Source organism: Salvelinus fontinalis, chromosome 32, assembly GCF_029448725.1.
Source record: "Salvelinus fontinalis isolate EN_2023a chromosome 32, ASM2944872v1, whole genome shotgun sequence".
Lineage (NCBI taxonomy): Eukaryota > Metazoa > Chordata > Actinopteri > Salmoniformes > Salmonidae > Salvelinus > Salvelinus fontinalis.
The window spans coordinates 20,053,683-20,074,350 of NC_074696.1; the positions used below are offsets into that span (position 1 = coordinate 20,053,683).

The 20,668-nt window shown below is 43.1% G+C and overlaps 1 protein-coding gene across 2 annotated transcripts in view; it reads left to right on the forward strand.

Moving 5' to 3' along the window:
- Positions 1-20,668, forward strand: part of LOC129830866 (tubulointerstitial nephritis antigen-like) — a 77,296-nt gene that overhangs the window by 19,470 nt on the left and 37,158 nt on the right. For both annotated transcript variants that reach the window (XM_055893676.1, XM_055893675.1), the window contains exon 3: positions 1,244-1,310. In XM_055893676.1, the coding sequence (XP_055749651.1) occupies positions 1,244-1,310 (67 nt within the window). The remainder of the gene's footprint in view (positions 1-1,243; positions 1,311-20,668) is intronic.

Below are 20,668 nucleotides of genomic sequence, written 5' to 3' on the forward strand. Positions count from 1 at the left end.
TGTCTGGAGTGTAGAGTGTGTGTCTGTGTCTGGACTGTAGAGCGTGTGTCTGTGTCTGGACTGTAGAGTGTGTGTCTGTGTCTGGAGTGTAGAGTGTGTGTCTGTGTCTGGAGTGTGGAGTGTGTGTCTGTGTCTGGACTGTAGAGCGTGTGTCTGTGTCTGGACTGTAGAGTGTGTGTCTGTGTCTGGAGTGTGGAGTGTGTGTCTGGAGTGTGGAGTGTGGAGTGTGTGTCTGTGTCTGGAGTGTGGAGTGTGTGTCTGTGTCTGGAGTGTAGAGTGTGTGTCTGGAGTGTAGAGTGTGTGTCTGGAGTGTAGAGTGTGTGTCTGGAGTGTGGAGTCTGTGTCTGGAGTGTAGAGTGTGTGTCTGTGTCTGGAGTGTAGAGTGTGGGTCTGTGTCTATAGTGTGGAGTGTGGGTCTGTGCCTGGAGTGTATGTGTCTGGAGTGTAGAGTGTGTGTCTGTGCCTGGAGTGTATTTGTCTGTGTCTGGAGTGTAGAGTGTGTGTCTGTGTCTGGAGTGTAGTGTGTGTCTGTGTCTGGAGTGTAGTGTGTGTCTGTGTCTGGAGTGTAGAGTGTGTGTCTGTGCCTGGAGTTTAGAGTGTGTGTCTGTGTCTGGACTGTAGAGTGTGTGTCTGTGCCTGGAGTGTATGTGTCTGTGTCTGGAGTGTAGAGTGTGTGTCTGTGTCTGGAGTGTAGAGTGTGTGTCTGTGTCTGGAGTGTAGAGTGTGTGTCTGTGTCTGGACTGTAGAGTGTGTGTCTGTGCCTGGAGTGTATGTGTCTGTGTCTGGAGTGTAGAGTGTGTGTCTGTGCCTGGAGTGTGTGTGTCTGTGTCTGGAGTGTAGAGTGTGTGTCTGTGTCTGGAGTGTAGAGTGTGTGTCTGTGCCTGGAGTGTACAGTGTGTCTGTTTGGAGTGTCTGCGTCTGTGTCTATAGTGTGGAGTGTGTGTCTGTGTGTGTCTGTGTGTGTCTGTGTGTGTTTTTGTCTATGAAAATGTATCCACTCACTACTAAAATTACATTTTAAAAAGTGTGTGTGTTTGTAGTGTGTAATGTAGAGTGTGTCTCTGTAGTGTAGTGTAGAGTGTGTGTGTGTATACATGGGAGTGTTGTGAGAAGATATAGTGGAGTAATCTGTATGAGTCAGCCTCTCAGATATTCCGCCACAACTGGACCAAAAAGTTATCATTAATGTGATCCTATCGGCTGTCAGCATCTTTTTGAATTTCCTCCCTTTGTTTCCTTCCAGGCACCTGTGAAAGAAACAGCCACAAATTCCTCTCAGGACAAACATACAAAGAGAACTGCAACTTATGGTACGTGTCTCTAACCTCTTCCTCTCTTTTCTCCCTGTACAGTACATTCAGACCCCTAAAACAGAAATACATTCTTTAAATAAGTATTCAGACCCTTTGCTATGAGACTCAAAATTGAGCTCAGGTGCATCCTGTTTCCATTGATCATCCTTGAAATGTTTCTACAACTTGATTGGAGTCCATCTGTGGTAAATTCAATTGATGTGGACATGATTTGGAAAGGCACACGCCTGTCTATATAAGGTCTCACAGCTGACAGTGCATGTCAGAGCAAAAACCAAGCCATGAGGTTGAAGTAATTGTCCGTAGAGCTCCGAGACAGGATTATGTCAAAGCACAGATCTGGGGAAGGGTGCAAAAAAATTCTGCAGCATTGAAGGTCCCCAAGAACAGTGGCCTCCATCATTCTTAAATGGAAGAAGCTTGGAACCACCAAGACTCTTTCTAGATCTGGCCGCCTGGCCAACCTGAGCAATCGGGGGAGAAGGGCCTTGGTCAGGGAGGTGACCAAGAACCCGATGGTCACTCTGACAGATCTCCAGAGTTCCTCTGTGCAGATGGGAGAACCTTCCAGAAGGACAACCATCTTTGCAGCACTCCACCAATCAGGCCTTTATGGTAGAGTGGCCAGACAGAAGCCACTCCTCAGTAAAAGGCACATGACAGCCCGCTTGGAGTTTGCCAAAAGCCATCTAAAGACTCTGGTCTGATGAAACCAAGAATGCCAAGCGTCACGTCTGGAGGAAACCTGGCACCATCCCTACGGGGAAGCATGGTGGTGGCAGCATCATGCTGTGGGGATGTTTTTCAGCAGCAGTCAGGATGATGAAAAGATGAATGGATCAAAGTACAGAGAGATCCTTGATGAAAACCTACTCCAGAGCGCTCAGGACCTCAGACTGGGGCGATGGTTCACCTTCCAACAGGACAATGACCTTAAGCACACAGCCAAGACAACGCAGGAGTGGCTTCGGGACAAGTCTCTGAATGTCTTTCAGTGGCCCAGCCAGACCCCGGACTTGAACCCAATCGAACATCTCTGGAGAGACCTGAAAATAGCTGTCCAGCAATGCTCCCCATCCAGCCTGGCAGAGCTTGAGAGGATCTGCAGAGAAGAATGGGAGAAACTCCCCAAATACAGGTGTGGCAAGCTTGTAGCGTCATACCCAAGAAGACTCAATACTATAATCGCTGCCAAAGGTGCTTCAACAAAGTATTGACTAAAGGGTCTGAATACTTATGTGATATTTAAGTTTTTTATTTGTTATAAATTAGCAACAATTTCTAAAAACCTGTTTTTGCTTCGTCAGTATGGGTAAATGTGTGTAGATTGAGGGGTGAAAAAACGAATTTTAGAATAAGACTGTAAGGTAACAAAATGTGGAAAAAGTCAAGGGGTCTGAGTACTTTCCTTAGGCACTGTATATCTCTGTCTCTACCTCTCCCCTCTCACTCCCTTTCTTTACATCTCTCTGTCCAAACAGTGATCACTCCTTCAAACACTTTGATCTGATGACGTGACCTTTCTGGTTGTACCACAGACAGACCCACATTATCCATGGAGAGTTTTGGGAACCCATTCATTTGGTTTAATGTAGCTATCGCCTTCATGAAATTAAAGAGTCTTGCATCTTATCAAACAAGCAGCAGAAGAAAAGCAACAGCTACATATGGTTGCACATCACCCTGCAAAACAACACTGCACATTTGGCAATGTTGGGAAACATTGCACAATATTGGGTAACAGTGGGCCTTTTGGGGCTAGGGACAGGGGTAGGATGGGTTACCTCTACAAGGGCTAGATGGGAACAACACATTCAAATCCCCAGCAACTCTCCTCCTCTTCTCCTTCCTTCCTCCATCTGTTCCTCTCCTTCTGCTCTCCCAGTGTTGAGGAGTAGTGAACTACATGTAATAGTTCAGAAGCTTGGTGATAGTTATACAGATAGTAATGCCGGCTAAACTACAGTAACATCCCAGCTAGGATTTAGTTAACCAGTACAGGCTAAACTACAGTAACATCCCAGTTAGGATTTAGTTAACCAGTACAGGCTAAACTACAGTAACACCCCAGTTAGGATTTAGTTCATTAATACAGGCTAAACTACAGTAACATCCCAGTTAGGGTTTAGTTCATTAATACAGGCTAAACTACAGTAACATCCCAGTTAGGGTTTAGTTCATTAATACAGGCTAAACTACAGTAACATCCCAGCTAGGATTTAGTTAACCAGTACAGGCTAAACTACAGTAACATCCCAGCTAGGATTTAGTTAACTAATACAGGCTAAACTACAGTAACATCCCAGCTAGGATTTAGTTAACTAATACAGGCTAAACTACAGTAACATCCCAGTTAGGGTTTAGTTCATTAATACAGGCTAAACTACAGTAACATCCCAGTTAGGGTTTAGTTCATTAATACAGGCTAAACTACAGTAACATCCCAGCTAGGATTTAGTTAACCAGTACAGGCTAAACTACAGTAACATCCCAGTTAGGATTTAGTTAACCAGTACGGGCTAAACTACAGTAACACCCCAGCTAGGATTTAGTTAACCAGTACAGGCTAAACTACAGTAACATCCCAGTTAGGATTTAGTTCATTAATACAGGATAAACTACAGTAACATCCCAGCTAGGATTTAGTTAACCAGTACAGGATAAACTACAGTAACATCCCAGTTAGGATTTAGTTCATTAATACAGGATAAACTACAGTAACATCCCAGCTAGGATTTAGTTAACCAGTACAGGATAAACTACAGTAACATCCCAGCTAGGATTTAGTTAACCAGTACAGGCTAAACTACAGTAACACCCCAGTTAGGATTTAGTTCATTAATACAGGCTAAACTACAGTAACATCCCAGTTAGGGTTTAGTTCATTAATACAGGCTAAACTACAGTAACATCCCAGTTAGGGTTTAGTTCATTAATACAGGCTAAACTACAGTAACATCCCAGCTAGGATTTAGTTAACCAGTACAGGCTAAACTACAGTAACATCCCAGCTAGGATTTAGTTAACTAATACAGGCTAAACTACAGTAACATCCCAGCTAGGATTTAGTTAACTAATACAGGCTAAACTACAGTAACATCCCAGTTAGGGTTTAGTTCATTAATACAGGCTAAACTACAGTAACATCCCAGTTAGGGTTTAGTTCATTAATACAGGCTAAACTACAGTAACATCCCAGCTAGGATTTAGTTAACCAGTACAGGCTAAACTACAGTAACATCCCAGTTAGGATTTAGTTAACCAGTACGGGCTAAACTACAGTAACACCCCAGCTAGGATTTAGTTAACCAGTACGGGCTAAACTACAGTAACATCCCAGTTAGGGTTTAGTTAACTAATACAGGCTAAACTACAGTAACATCCCAGCTAGGATTTAGTTAACCAGTACAGGCTAAACTACAGTAACATCCCAGTTAGGATTTAGTTAACCAGTACGGGCTAAACTACAGTAACACCCCCAGCTAGGATTTAGTTAACTAATACAGGCTAAACTACAGTAACATCCCAGCTAGGATTTAGTTCATTAATACAGGCTAAACTACAGTAACATCCCAGCTAGGATTTAGTTAACTAATACAGGCTAAACTACAGTAACACCCCAGCTAGGATTTAGTTCATTAATACAGGCTAAACTACAGTAACACCCCAGCTAGGATTTAGTTAACTAATACAGGCTAAACTACAGTAGCATCCCAGTTAGGATTTAGTTAACCAGTACAGGCTAAACTACAGTAACATCCCAGTTAGGATTTAGTTAACCAGTACAGGCTAAACTACAGTAACATCCCAGTTAGGATTTAGTTCATTAATACAGGCTAAACTACAGTAACATCCCAGCTAGGATTTAGTTAACTAATACAGGCTAAACTACAGTAACATCCCAGCTAGGATTTAGTTAACCAGTACAGGATAAACTACAGTAACATCCCAGCTAGGATTTAGTTAACCAGTACAGGCTAAACTACAGTAACATCCCAGTTAGGATTTAGTTCATTAATACAGGATAAACTACAGTAACATCCCAGCTAGGATTTAGTTAACCAGTACAGGATAAACTACAGTAACATCCCAGTTAGGATTTAGTTCATTAATACAGGATAAACTACAGTAACATCCCAGCTAGGATTTAGTTAACCAGTACAGGATAAACTACAGTAACATCCCAGCTAGGATTTAGTTAACCAGTACAGGCTAAACTACAGTAACATCCCAGCTAGGATTTAGTTCATTAATACAGGCTAAACTACAGTAACATCCCAGCTAGGATTTAATTAACCAGTACAGGCTAAACTACAGTAACATCCCAGTTAGGATTTAGTTAACCAGTACAGGCTAAACTACAGTAACATCCCAGCTAGGATTTAGTTAACCAGTACGGGCTAAACTACAGTAACATCCCAGTTAGGGTTTAGTTAACTAATACAGGCTAAACTACAGTAACATCCCAGTTAGGATTTAGTTAACTAATACAGGCTAAACTACAGTAACATCCCAGTTAGGATGTAGTTAACCAGTACGGGCTAAACTACAGTAACATCCCAGTTAGGATTTAGTTAACCAGTACGGGCTAAACTACAGTAACATCCCAGTTAGGATTTAGTTAACCAGTACAGGCTAAACTACAGTAACATCCCAGTTAGGATTTAGTTAACCAGTACAGGCTAAACTACAGTAACATCCCAGTTAGGATTTAGTTAACCAGTACGGGCTAAACTACAGTAACACCCCCAGCTAGGATTTAGTTAACCAGTACTGGCTAAACTACAGTAACATCGCAGTTATGGTTTAGTTAACTAATTCAGGCTAAACTAAAATAACATCCCAGCTAATATTTAGTTAACCAATATACTGCACAGGCCAAGCCGAGTATGTTCATTCAGACTGGGGCGTATGTGTTTGATAGGCATTAGAGACCCAATGCTGTATAAACCTTACAGAAGATAATCAACGTTCAGCTGTGCATCACTCTAACCTAATGCTATAGCAGCACTGGTTGTGCCCTGTTAATCAAAAGTGTTGAAAAAACATGTCAATAATCAACTGAACTGGTTTTCTTGATGCCTATAGTACTCTCTCTGGTATGCAATCTGGTTTCTGCTCAGGTTATGGATGTGTCACTGCAACCTTAAAGGTCCTCAATGATGTCACTATTGCCATTCATTCTAAGCAATATTGTGTTGCTATTTTTATAGACTTGGCCAAAGATTTTCATACGGTAGACCATTCCATTCTTGTGGGCCGGCTAAGGAGTATTGGTGTCTCTGAGGGGTCTTTGGCCTGGTTTGCTAACTACCTCTCAAAAGAGTGCAGTGTATAAAGTCAGAACATCTGCTGTCTCAGCCACTGCCTGTCACCAAGGGAGTACCCCAATCCTAGGCCCCACGCTCTTCTCAATTTATATCAACAACATAACTCAGGCAGTAGGAAGCTCTCTCATCCATTTATATGCAGACGATACAGTCTTATACTCAGCTGGCCCCTCCCCGGATTTTGTATTAAACGCACTACAACAAAGCTTTCTTAGTGTCCAACAAGCTTTCTCTACCCTTAACCTTGTTCTGAACACCTCCAAAACAAAGCCGGTGTTACTATCAATCAATCAATCAAATGTATTTATAAAGCCCTTCTTACATCAGCTGATGTCACAAAGTGCTGTACAGAAACCCAGCCTAAAACACCAAACAGCAAGCAATGCAGGTGTAGAAGCATGGTGGCTAGGAAAAACTCCCTAGAAAGGCCAGAACCTAGGAAGAAACCTAGAGAGGAACCAGGCTATGATGGGTGGCCAGTCCTCTTCTGGCTGTGACGGGTGGAGATTATAACAGAACATGGCCAAGATGTTCAAATGTTCATAGATGACCAGCAGGGTCAAATAATAATAATCACAGTGGTTGTCGAGGGTGCAACAGGTCAGCACCTCAGGAGTAAATGTTAGTTGGCTTTTCATAGCCGATCATTCAGAGTATCTCTTCCGCTCCTGCTACTACCTCTGAGGGTTTAGAGTTTGAGGTAGTCACCTCATACAAGTACTTGGGAGTATGGCTAGACGGTGCACTGTCCTTCTCTCAGCACATATCAAAGCTGCAGGCTAAAGTTAAATCTAGACTTGGTTTCCTCTATCAAAATTGCTCCTCTTTCACCCCAGCTGCCAAACTAACCCTGATTCAGAAGACCATCCTACCCATGCTAGATTACGGAGACATAATATATAGATAGGCAGGTAAGGGTGCCCTCGAGCGGCTAGACGATCTTTATAGGACACATCACTGCACTCTATACTCCTCTGTAAACTGGTCATCGCTGTATACACGTCGCAAGACCCACTGGTTGATGCTTATTTATAAAACCTTCTTAGGCCTCACTCCCTCCTATCTTAGATATCTACTGCAGCCCTCATCCTCCATATACAACACCCGTTCTGCCAGTCACATTCTGTTAAAGGTCCCCAAAGCGCACACATCCCTGGGTCGCTCGTCTTTTCAGTTCGCTGCTAGTGACTGGAACGAGCTGCAACAAACACTCAAACTGGACTGTTTTTTCTCAATCTCTTCATTCAAAGACTCAATCATGGACACTTACTGACAGTTGTGACTGCTTTGTGTGATGTACTGTTGTCTCTACCTTCTTGACCTTTGTGCTGTTGACTGTGCCCAATAATGTTTGTACCATGTTTTGTGCTGCTACCATGTTGTGTTGCTACCATGTTGTTGTTATGTTGTGTTGCTACCATGCTGTGTTGTCATGTGTTGCTGCCTTGTGTCGTGTCTTTGGCTATGCCGGATTAAGTGACATAACATGCTATTCCATAAAATCCTTTCTCTGTAATTAATATTACCTGATTGAGCTAATCATGTAGATGTAATTAACTAGAAAGTCCTGGCACCACGAAATAATATTTATAGAGCAGTTATCTTCTGAATTAACTCTTGAAGACCCAGTAATATTTTACATCAATAGCAGTCAATATTAATCGTGACCTTATTTCAGTCTCATCCGAAAGTTGTAAATTCTTGGTTATCTTCACGAACCCTGGCTAACAAGTTGAATCAGCAATACAAAATTGGGTTTAATTATTTATTTACTAAATACCTAACTAATCACACAGAATTACATATACACAGAACGAATCATACCTTGATTACAAATGACGTCATAAAGGAAAACATTCCTAGCGGACGGAACAGATATGGCAGCTGGTTACACAAAAGAAAAGGGGGCTGGGTTCGAGTGAAAGAGCGGGAAGACTTAAGGAACAAAGGGAGAAGCCATGCTCTCGTAAATACAGTATCTTATGCATTCTAAATTACCGCCCATTTGGAAAAGGAAAATGCCATAAATATTTACTCTGAGCTGCGTTTCAATAGGTTGGTGGTAGATGGAAGGCCGTGTTGCCCAACAGAGTCCTTTGTCCTTTGAAGAATGTCTCTGCTGGTAAATTGGATGCGTTGTAGTAACGTCATTGAGTGGTAGACGGGATACTATGTGTGTTCTTTCCTAGCCCACGTTTGCAGCTGCTGTTGCTAACTCAACGGCTAGGAGGTATCACTTCTGTAGGGAATAAGAGTTCAAAGTTCCTACCATTCGCAACCAAAGCTCACGCTGAGGTTGGCTTCGTTCTGTATTTATTATCTGAACCATTCTGACATCGGAACATCATCCTAATGTACCCGAAACAGGAGGTTACATTTTCGTCAAGGCTTTATTTAGTGGAGGGAGAAGGGTGTGTTTTCATAGTTTATAACCCATGTTTCTTCACAGGGGCGGGCCACTGATTGAGCAGAGCCCTAATCTTATGAAAACCCAAATCTCTCATTTGGAAGCTAAAATTACATTTAATCTTTTCACCAATAATTTTATATTCAAACATTTCAATTGCCCAACAATTCCATGTGAATCTGATAACTCTAATGTGTAGACTTTCCACGGTAGAGTTTGTCATCCTATCATTAATGAGAATGTCTCAGATGACAACCGAACTGACATCATATTCATTAAGTACCAACCCATATGTTCAACTGGTCGGATTACCAAAATATGGTTAATTTCCCCCCACCTTCTGATGTTCCCAGAATCTCTATGTTAACCAAGGGATTTTCAAATGTCACATCAGTAGGGTAGAGAGAGGAAAAAGGGGGGGAGAGGTATTTATAACTGTCATAAACCTAACCCCAGGCCAACGTCATGACACTTGCTATGTTGTTGTCTTAGGTCTCTCTTTATGTAGTGTTGAATTGTCTCTCTTGTTGTGACGTGTGTTTTGTCCTATATTTATATTGTATTTATTTATTTATTTTAATCCCAGTCCCATGTCTCCGCAGGAGGCCTTTTGCCTTTTGGTAGGCCTTCATTGTAAATAAGAATTTGTTCTTAACTGAAGGTAAAAAAAAAAGTAAAATTATTCAGGGTTTTGTTCTTGTTTCTAGAAAATATATTTCTATATGCCAGAGCAGAAATATAGTTGACCTTATTGATAAATCACTCGAAATAGATCTAAAAAGACCAAAATGAGATATTCCACTAGGTTATATCTAGAGCATAGACCTAGTGGAATATCTCATTCTAGTCTTTTTGGTTCTGTTTTAGTACCACCTTACTACTACTACTATACTCTGTTCTATTGATAGCAGAATACCTGTAGGTTGGTCTGTGATACAGATTAAGACTGAAGACAATTTGGCTCTTGAATAGCAGCATGACATACAGTTGACAGTTTATTTGGCCCAGGCCCCATAGTGTGTGTGTGTGTGTGTGTGTGTGTGTGTGTGTGTGTGTGTGTGTGTGTGTGTGTGTGTGTGTGTGTGTGTGTGTGTGTGTGTGTGTGTGTGTGTGTGTCTCCACACACAAGCTCTCCAACAGTGTCTCCACACCACCCACTGAGTAAGACGGCTGAAATGAAAGATAATTGGGACAGAAATTCCTTTAACTGCCCAAGTGTGCAGGAACTTTGATCTACAAAATCATGTCTAGTACACAAATACACCTGATAACCTCTTTCTAACACAAGAATATGTAGAACGACAATGCCAGGCTATCTCACAGACCCCTAACTCTTTGATTTGACTTATACATTGTCTTCTTCTCACCTGTAGCTTTTCAATTGGACTAAATAATTGCATTGAGCGATCTTCATTATTAGCGTTAGGCTTTTTGTGTTACGAGATGGACTATTCAAGTCCTGATCACTTTTGTATGTATGGTATGGATGGTTTTCCTGTCTGGGGGATGTACAGTAGCTGAAAATAACAGAGGAGGTAGTGGGCTGAGGGTGAGGGCTCGAGGACAGTTTCCGTGATGAAGGGAGGTAGAATTCCTCACCTATCTGCCAGAACGGTTTCTCACACCCCCACCATGGATTGTTTCTCAGAGAGGGTCTGTGCTTCTGTGCTTAGTGCTTAGTGTGCTTAGTGTGCTTAGTGTGCTTAGTGTGCTTAGTGTGCTTAGTGTGCTTAGTGTGCTTAGTGTGCTTAGTGTGCTTAGTGTGCTTAGTGTGTGTGTGCTTAGTGTGCTTAGTGTGTGTGCTTAGTGCTTAGTGTGCTTAGTGCTTAGTGTGCTTAGTGTGCTTAGTGTGCTTAGTGTGCTTAGTGTGCTTAGTGTGCTTAGTGTGCTTAGTGTGTGTGCTTAGTGCTTAGTGTGCTTAGTGTGTGTGCTTAGTGTGCTTAGTGTGCTTAGTGTGCTTAGTGTGCTTAGTGTGCTTAGTGTGCTTAGTGTGCTTAGTGTGCTTAGTGTGCTTAGTGTGCTTAGTGTGCTTAGTGTGCTTAGTGTGTGTGCTTAGTGTGCTTAGTGTGTGTGCTTAGTGTGCTTAGTGTGTGTGCTTAGTGTGTGTGCTTAGTGTGTGCGCTTAGTGTGCTTAGTGCGCTTAGTGTGCTTAGTGCGCTTAGTGTGCTTAGTGCGCTTAGTGTGCTTAGTGTGCTTAGTGTGCTTAGTGTGCTTAGTGTGCTTAGTGCTTAGTGTGCTTAGTGTGCTTAGTGTGCTTAGTGTGCTTAGTGTGCTTAGTGTGCTTAGTGTGCTTAGTGTGCTTAGTGTGCTTAGTGTGCTTAGTGTGCTTAGTGTGCATAGTGTGCTTAGTGCTTAGTGTGCTTAGTGTGCTTAGTGTGCTTAGTGTGCTTAGTGTGCTTAGTGCTTAGTGTGCTTAGTGTGCTTAGTGTGCTTAGTGTGCTTAGTGTGCTTAGTGTGCTTAGTGTGCTTAGTGTGCTTAGTGTGCTTAGTGTGCTTAGTGCTTAGTGTGCTTAGTGCTTAGTGTGCTTAGTGTGCTTAGTGCTTAGTGTGCTTAGTGTGCTTAGTGTGCTTAGTGTGCTTAGTGCTTAGTGTGCTTAGTGTGCTTAGTGTGCTTAGTGTGCTTAGTGTGCTTAGTGTGCTTAGTGTGCTTAGTGTGCTTAGTATGTGTGTGCTTAGTGTGCTTAGTGTGTGTGCTTAGTGTGCTTAGTGTGTGTGCTTAGTGTGCTTAGTGTGTGTGCTTAGTGTGTGTGCTTAGTGTGCTTAGTGTGCTTAGTGTGCTTAGTGTGCTTAGTGTGCTTAGTGTGCTTAGTGTGCTTAGTGTGCTTAGTGTGCTTAGTATGTGTGTGCTTAGTGTGCTTAGTGTGTGTGCTTAGTGTGCTTAGTGTGTGTGCTTAGTGTGTGTGCTTAGTGTGCTTAGTGTGTGTGCTTAGTGTGCTTAGTGTGCTTAGTGTGCTTAGTGTGCTTAGTGTGCTTAGTGTGCTTAGTGTGCTTAGTGTGCTTAGTGTGCTTAGTGTGCTTAGTGTGTGTGCTTAGTGTGCTTAGTGTGTGTGCTTAGTGTGTGTGCTTAGTGTGCTTAGTGTGCTTAGTGTGCTTAGTGTGCTTAGTGTGCTTAGTGTGCTTAGTGTGCTTAGTGTGCTTAGTGTGTGTGCTTAGTGCTTAGTGTGCTTAGTGTGTGTGCTTAGTGCGCTTAGTGTGTGTGCTTAGTGCTTAGTGTGCTTAGTGTGCTTAGTGCGCTTAGTGTGCTTAGTGTGCTTAGTGTGCTTAGTGCTTAGTGTGCTTAGTGCTTAGTCTGCTTAGTGTGCTTAGTGTGCTTAGTGTGCTTAGTGTGCTTAGTGTGCTTAGTGTGCTTAGTGTGCTTAGTGCTTAGTGTGCTTAGTGTGCTTAGTGTGCTTAGTGTGCTTAGTGTGCTTAGTGCTTAGTGTGCTTAGTGTGCTTAGTGTGCTTAGTGTGTGTGCTTAGTGCTTAGTGTGCTTAGTGTGTGTGCTTAGTGTGCTTAGTGTGCTTAGTGTGCTTAGTGTGCTTAGTGTGCTTAGTGTGTGTGCTTAGTGTGCTTAGTGTGCTTAGTGTGCTTAGTGTGCTTAGTGTGTGTGCTTAGTGCTTAGTGTGCTTAGTGTGCTTAGTGTGCTTAGTGTGTGTGCTTAGTGCTTAGTGTGCTTAGTGTGCTTAGTGCGCTTAGTGCGCTTAGTGCGCTTAGTGCGCTTAGTGCGCTTAGTGCGCTTAGTGCGCTTAGTGCGCTTAGTGCGCTTAGTGCGCTTAGTCCGCTTAGTGCGCTTAGTGCGCTTAGTGTGCTTAGTGTGCTTAGTGCTTAGTGCGCTTAGTGTGCTTAGTGTGCTTAGTGTGCTTAGTGCGCTTAGTGTGCTTAGTGTGCTTAGTGCTTAGTGTGCTTAGTGCTTAGTGTGCTTAGTGTGCTTAGTGTGCTTAGTGTGCTTAGTGTGCTTAGTGTGCTTAGTGCTTAGTGTGCTTAGTGTGCTTAGTGCTTAGTGCTTAGTGTGCTTAGTGTGCTTAGTGTGCTTAGTGTGCTTAGTGCTTAGTGTGCTTAGTGTGCTTAGTGTGCTTAGTGTGCTTAGTGTGCTTAGTGTGCTTAGTGCTTAGTGTGCTTAGTGTGCTTAGTGCTTAGTGTTTTTAGTGTGCTTAGTGTGCTTAGTGTGCTTAGTGTGCTTAGTGCTTAGTGCTTAGTGCTTAGTGTGCTTAGTGTGCTTAGTGTGCTTAGTGTGCTTAGTGTGCTTAGTGCTTAGTGCTTAGTGTGCTTAGTGCGCTTAGTGCGCTTAGTGCGCTTAGTGCGCTTAGTGCGCTTAGTGTGCTTAGTGCTTAGTGTGCTTAGTGTGCTTAGTGCTTAGTGTGCTTAGTGTGCTTAGTGTGCTTAGTGTGCTTAGTGTGCTTAGTGTGCTTAGTATGTGTGCTTAGTGTGCTTAGTGTGTGTGCTTAGTGTGCTTAGTGTGTGTGCTTAGTGTGTGTGCTTAGTGTGCTTAGTGTGTGTGCTTAGTGTGCTTAGTGTGCTTAGTGTGCTTAGTGTGCTTAGTGTGCTTAGTGTGCTTAGTGTGCTTAGTGTGCTTAGTGTGCTTAGTGCTTAGTGTGCTTAGTGTGCTTAGTGTGTGTGCTTAGTGTGCTTAGTGTGTGTGCTTAGTGTGTGTGCTTAGTGTGCTTAGTGTGCTTAGTGTGCTTAGTGTGCCTAGTGTGCTTAGTGTGCCTAGTGTGCTTAGTGTGCTTAGTGTGCTTAGTGTGCTTAGTGTGCTTAGTGTGCTTAGTGTGCTTAGTGTGTGTGTGCTTAGTGTGCTTAGTGTGTGTGCTTAGTGCTTAGTGCGCTTAGTGTGTGTGCTTAGTGCGCTTAGTGTGTGTGCTTAGTGCTTAGTGTGCTTAGTGTGCTTAGTGCGCTTAGTGTGCTTAGTGTGCTTAGTGTGCTTAGTGCTTAGTGTGCTTAGTGCTTAGTGTGCTTAGTGTGCTTAGTGTGCTTAGTGTGCTTAGTGTGCTTAGTGTGCTTAGTGTGCTTAGTGCTTAGTGTGCTTAGTGTGCTTAGTGTGTGTGCTTAGTGCTTAGTGTGCTTAGTGCTTAGTGTGCTTAGTGTGTGTGCTTAGTGTGCTTAGTGTGCTTAGTGTGCTTAGTGTGCTTAGTGTGCTTAGTGTGCTTAGTGCGTGTGCTTAGTGTGCTTAGTGTGCTTAGTGCTTAGTGTGCTTAGTGTGTGTGCTTAGTGCTTAGTGCGCTTAGTGTGCTTAGTGTGCTTAGTGTGCTTAGTGCTTAGTGTGCTTAGTGTGCTTAGTGTGCTTAGTGTGCTTAGTGTGCTTAGTGTGCTTAGTGTGCTTAGTGCTTAGTGTGCTTAGTGTGCTTAGTGTGCTTAGTGTGCTTAGTGTGCTTAGTGTGCTTAGTGTGCTTAGTGTGTGTGCTTAGTGCTTAGTGTGCTTAGTGTGCTTAGTGTGCTTAGTGTGCTTAGTGTGCTTAGTGCTTAGTGCTTAGTGTGCTTAGTGTGCTTAGTGCGCTTAGTGCGCTTAGTGCGCTTAGTGCGCTTAGTGCGCTTAGTGCGCTTAGTGTGCTTAGTGCTTAGTGTGCTTAGTGTGCTTAGTGCTTAGTGTGCTTAGTGTGCTTAGTGTGCTTAGTGTGCTTAGTGTGCTTAGTGTGCTTAGTATGTGTGTGCTTAGTGTGCTTAGTGTGTGTGCTTAGTGTGCTTAGTGTGTGTGCTTAGTGTGTGTGCTTAGTGTGCTTAGTGTGTGTGCTTAGTGTGCTTAGTGTGCTTAGTGTGCTTAGTGTGCTTAGTGTGCTTAGTGTGCTTAGTGTGCTTAGTGTGCTTAGTGCTTAGTGTGCTTAGTGTGCTTAGTGTGTGTGCTTAGTGTGCTTAGTGTGTGTGCTTAGTGTGTGTGCTTAGTGTGCTTAGTGTGCTTAGTGTGCTTAGTGTGCCTAGTGTGCTTAGTGTGCTTAGTGTGCTTAGTGTGCTTAGTGTGCTTAGTGTGTGTGTGCTTAGTGTGCTTAGTGTGTGTGCTTAGTGCTTAGTGCGCTTAGTGTGTGTGCTTAGTGCGCTTAGTGTGTGTGCTTAGTGCTTAGTGTGCTTAGTGTGCTTAGTGCGCTTAGTGTGCTTAGTGTGCTTAGTGTGCTTAGTGCTTAGTGTGCTTAGTGCTTAGTGTGCTTAGTGTGCTTAGTGTGCTTAGTGTGCTTAGTGTGCTTAGTGTGCTTAGTGTGCTTAGTGCTTAGTGTGCTTAGTGTGCTTAGTGTGCTTAGTGTGTGTGCTTAGTGCTTAGTGTGCTTAGTGCTTAGTGTGCTTAGTGTGTGTGCTTAGTGTGCTTAGTGTGCTTAGTGTGCTTAGTGTGCTTAGTGTGCTTAGTGTGCTTAGTGTGTGTGCTTAGTGTGCTTAGTGTGCTTAGTGCTTAGTGTGCTTAGTGTGTGTGCTTAGTGCTTAGTGCGCTTAGTGTGCTTAGTGTGCTTAGTGTGCTTAGTGCTTAGTGTGCTTAGTGTGCTTAGTGTGCTTAGTGTGCTTAGTGTGCTTAGTGTGCTTAGTGTGCTTAGTGCTTAGTGTGCTTAGTGTGCTTAGTGTGCTTAGTGTGCTTAGTGTGCTTAGTGTGTGTGCTTAGTGCTTAGTGTGCTTAGTGTGCTTAGTGTGCTTAGTGTGCTTAGTGTGCTTAGTGTGTGTGCTTAGTGCTTAGTGTGCTTAGTGTGCTTAGTGCGCTTAGTGCGCTTAGTGCGCTTAGTGCGCTTAGTGCGCTTAGTGCGCTTAGTGCGCTTAGTGCGCTTAGTGCGCTTAGTGCGCTTAGTGCGCTTAGTGCGCTTAGTGCGCTTAGTGCGCTTAGTGTGCTTAGTGCTTAGTGTGCTTAGTGTGCTTAGTGTGCTTAGTGTGCTTAGTGCTTAGTGTGCTTAGTGCTTAGTGTGCTTAGTGCTTAGTGTGCTTAGTGTGCTTAGTGTGCTTAGTGTGCTTAGTGTGCTTAGTGTGCTTAGTGCTTAGTGTGCTTAGTGCTTAGTGTGCTTAGTGTTTTTAGTGTGCTTAGTGTGCTTAGTGTGCTTAGTGTGCTTAGTGTGCTTAGTGTGCTTAGTGTGCTTAGTGTGCTTAGTGTGCTTAGTGTGCTTAGTGCTTAGTGCTTAGTGTGCTTAGTGTGCTTAGTGTGCTTAGTGTGCTTAGTGTGCTTAGTGTGCTTAGTGTGCTTAGTGCTTAGTGTGCTTAGTGTGCTTAGTGCTTAGTGCTTAGTGTGCTTAGTGCGCTTAGTGCGCTTAGTGCGCTTAGTGCGCTTAGTGCGCTTAGTGCGCTTAGTGCGCTTAGTGCGCTTAGTGCGCTTAGTGCGCTTAGTGCTTAGTGTGCTTAGTGCGCTTAGTGTGCTTAGTGTGCTTAGTGTGCTTAGTGTGTGTGTGTGTGTGTGTTTGTGTGTGTGTGTGTGTGTGTGTGTGTGTGTGTGTGTGTGTGTGTGTGTGTGTGTGTGTACTTGCGATGCAAAGGCGAGTGTCTGGTTGGCGTCTGCCACCATTCATGTATCCATATCATATTTATTTTCACACTCATGCAAAGTATCCTGTGGCTGTTTCTCTAATCCAGTCTAACTCCAGTCTATTCCTACTGACCTCTGATCTGGTCCATCCTGTAGGCTAAATAACACACCTGGGCTCAAATACTGGTACACATCTTTCAAAGACTTTGAGTGTTTGCTGTAGCCTGCCTGGAGTGGTGGATGAGTGTGGTGGAGACCTATGGGTCAGATAGGAGCAGAGTTAGTAAAGGGGAGCCTATAGATGTCCGGTCTAACCGGATGTGTTTCCCCCTCTCTTCCTCTCCTTTGAGAGAAACATTTGGAAGTTAAATAAACACAGCCATGGCAAAAATAGACCTTGCTTTCAGTACAGCATGGTGCAGCATTTAAAGTAAGTTTTCTTTTTTTACAAAGAAATATAATTTTTTGGGGAAAATGTATGGCATGTTATAGAAGGGTCCTGATGCCTTTTTGTGATTTCACTTGTTTTTGAAAACTTACCCCAAACAGCAAATCACTTCATCTTCGTTATGAATAATGAGGGCCCTGAAAAAACATGAACAAAGCTCCAAAAACACCCAGATACGTAATTTCAAACGGCAAAGCTCTCAGTATAGTGATGCAGGGCTTTAGATGTTGTACACCTAAATTGTGTCATTCTGAACTTATTCGCAACGTTATATTCCATTTTGCTGCGGCTCGAGCGATAGCTCTGTTCTACAGTTAACTACCAAAGTAAAGGAAACATTTGAGTAAATGAGGAAGTGATTTGCTGTCTAGGGTGTAATCATTAGTCCAACAGTTGCAAACGAGAGCTTCTATTGGATATATTCAGATATACTTATCCCTGTTTCGTTCCATTTGCTTCCGTTTAAGAAACGTTTTTCATCAGAATCGGCAGAATGAATACACCCCTGATCTCACGCAAACACAGTTCACTTTCAAAGCAGACACATACAAATAGCGTGATCCCTTTGATTGTTGTATAACTCCTTCTCGCATCTACGCTCTCTCCTCCTCTCAGAATTTCCCTTCACTTGTTGACTTCAATGCACAACACATCAGCTGTCTGATGTCTAAAGGAAGATAATGCAAAACCTTCATATCATGACAACTAACCGCTACACACAGCCTACATCGTTGTCACCATATTAGCTAACGATGTTAGTAACGTTATAGTTAACATAGCTACTAGAACTAACACATAAGTAAACCTGCTACAATCATGCAGTATATTGTACAGTCAGCAAGTAGTTTAGCAGTTACACCGGCGGGCCTCGTGGCAATAAATTAATAAAACTAAAGCTTATGTTGACATGGAAGAGTTCCAGTGTTGGACAGCCATAGCCAGCTAGCTAACATAACATCCCTCTCTGAGACGGGTGTTTGAGTAGGCTAAACTAGCTAGCTGCATTCACTAGCTAAGTGAGTGAAAGTGGAAAAAAAAAAATATATATAGACAGGGTTTGCTCTCTCTCTCTTTCTCTCTCGCTTCTTCATTTTTGAAAAAATAAATTTGTTCAAAACTGTTTAACTATTGCCTTTCTCTCTTTCTTTGAGTCAACTACTCACCACATTTTATGCACTACAGTTCTAACACGCATTCATTTTCATCAAGCCCGTCTTAAGCATTTGGCCTTAAATTCTCAATCACATCAAAGTGAATGTCCTCATTGTTCATCCACCGCGGGAAAAACCTTTTGGCATGGCGAATCCAAGCTTGACAATAGTCTGCATTGATGTCGTCGCATGCCTCATCCATGGCCAGAAGGAGGGTGACACGCTCATAGGGATGGCGATCGTACACCTTCCACCTCCATGCTGAAAACAAATCTCCAATAGGGTTGAGGAAAGGGGAGTATGAGGGCAGGTACAGGGTTACAAATTGGTGATGGGTCCGAAACCATGCCTGAACCACCTCTGCATGGTGGAACCTGACATTGTCCCACACAATTACATACTATAGATGACCCCTTCACTTTGACATGTCTGCTCAATTTCATTGAGAACACAATGAGGTGTGCAGCGTTGTAGGATCCAAGTAATGGCCTACGTCCTACCATACTATTCAGAGATAGCTGTGCACATGGAGATGTTTCCCCCCGTTGTCCAGGCGCTTGGACGGTCGCCCGTTGGCCGATGAGGTTCCATCCATGGTGCCGAGTTATTGCCAGATTGAAGCCTGCTTCATCAACGAAGATATACTTGTGATGGTTCACAGCATTATCAAGTACCATCACCCTCTAAAAATATATTTTGGGTAGTTGTTTTTGCAGTATAGTTCCGATATGATATTGTGAAGTAGCATGTGCATTAATAGTAACAGTAATACAGTATATAGTGCTGGAACTGAACATACTCAGCCTGCAATTGTTTCACCCGGTCGTTGTTTCTCTCAAAAGGCACCAGGTAAATGTGTTTCATAGATAGCTGGTGCCTCTTCAAAAGGTGTTGGCAGGCTGATGGGTGCCACATTGGCAAAGGTGTCATCATTCTCCTCAACGTCCTGCTTTCTTTCAGACAGACGTATGTCATTCCTGGCCCTCACCATTTCCACCACAGCCCACTCCTGCTGGTCAGTCAGCACACGGCCGCCACCATGGGGTCTTCTGAGGGTAGAACAGAGTCTACTGTCAATAGATCATACTGGAAAAATAGTGTAACATGTTTTGTGAATTTACATGCATTACAAAATGTCATTTACTGTAGATGTAATGGTAAAGCATAGTCCATATCCTGCAGACTTAACGGGTTTCTTGGCGAATTGACGCCAATTGAAGAAATTACAAGTGTTCACCCTAATTGTGGTTACCACTATGTGAAATCCATTAGCAATAACCAGTAGTCATTATGTATGGTTATCATGTATCATACATGTCATTTAGACGTTTATAATTTACAAACACACATTTTATTTATGTAGTTCTCAATATATAGTAGACAAACCAGTTAAAAACCTATAAGTTTACCAAACGGTTTAGTGAGTCAGCGCAGTTGGATTATTTGATTGTCAAATGTATTTAAATAAATGAGAAGAGAATTATGTGAAAAGTATTGTGAGCATTGCATTGTAAAAGACAATTACTTCATATGCAAGGTATTTATAGATGAAACACTGATTAGGTTTGGTGGAAATGTTACGGAGGGATTTTGATTGTTGATTGTTGTTTTCAGTTTTGTACTAAGATATTTTACCACATACTTGTGAAAATAGTACCGAAGTGATTAAAAAAACAGTAACACACAGGGTTTTGGGTGGAGGACAGTAATTCTGTTCCTAGATAACCAAACACTCTCCTTGTCCCTCTCCCTCAGTGTGCCCCCCTCTCCCCTCTCTGCTCTGGTCAGCCCCAACTGTCCTGATCTCTTCCTCCTCCCCATTGTGATCTCCTTACAACAGTAGGCTACTATATCATAGCAGTCATGGCTAACACCACAGTACTAACATGCAGTTCAACATCTGCTTGAGTATCTGCGAAAGCTTTGTCCGTGTGTAACAGCATAGCTTCCGTCCCTCTCCTCGCCCCGAACCAGGGACCCTCTGCACACATCAAGAACTGTCTCCCACGAAGCATCGTTACTCATCGCTTCACAAAAGCCACGGCCCTTGCAGAGCAAGGGGAACAACTACTTCAAGGTCTTAGAGCAAGTGACGTCACCAATTGAAATGCTATTAGCGAGCACCCCGCTAACTAGTTAGCCATTTCACATTGGTTACACGTGCATCCATTTGTTTTTCAATGTGTAAGTGTGTGTGATGTGTCTGTGGCACAGGTGGCTAGTGGCATCTTAACTGGGTAGGACAGGCTCATAGTAATTGTTAGAGCGGAATGACTGGAATGGTAAAACCATGTGTTTGATACCACTACATTTCAGCCATCATTATGAGACGTCCTACACTCACCAGCCGCCTGCGGTCTGTGAATATCTGCATGTGTGTTTGTTAATGTTTATTTATCTATCACCATGTGTGTGAGAAGCGTTCGTGTCTGATAAGTCCAGGCTTTTGTGGTCATGATAAGATCTGCTGCGGAGGCTTTGGGTAATTAAGCAGTTGGCCGTGATAACTCCTGATAACTCTTTGCCTAGTCGAGGCCATGTCTGTTGCTGACACTTCACTCTTTCAGTAGCTATCTCATTTATTTGGCTCTGGTGTTGTCTTCCTGTTGATCTGGCTGGAGT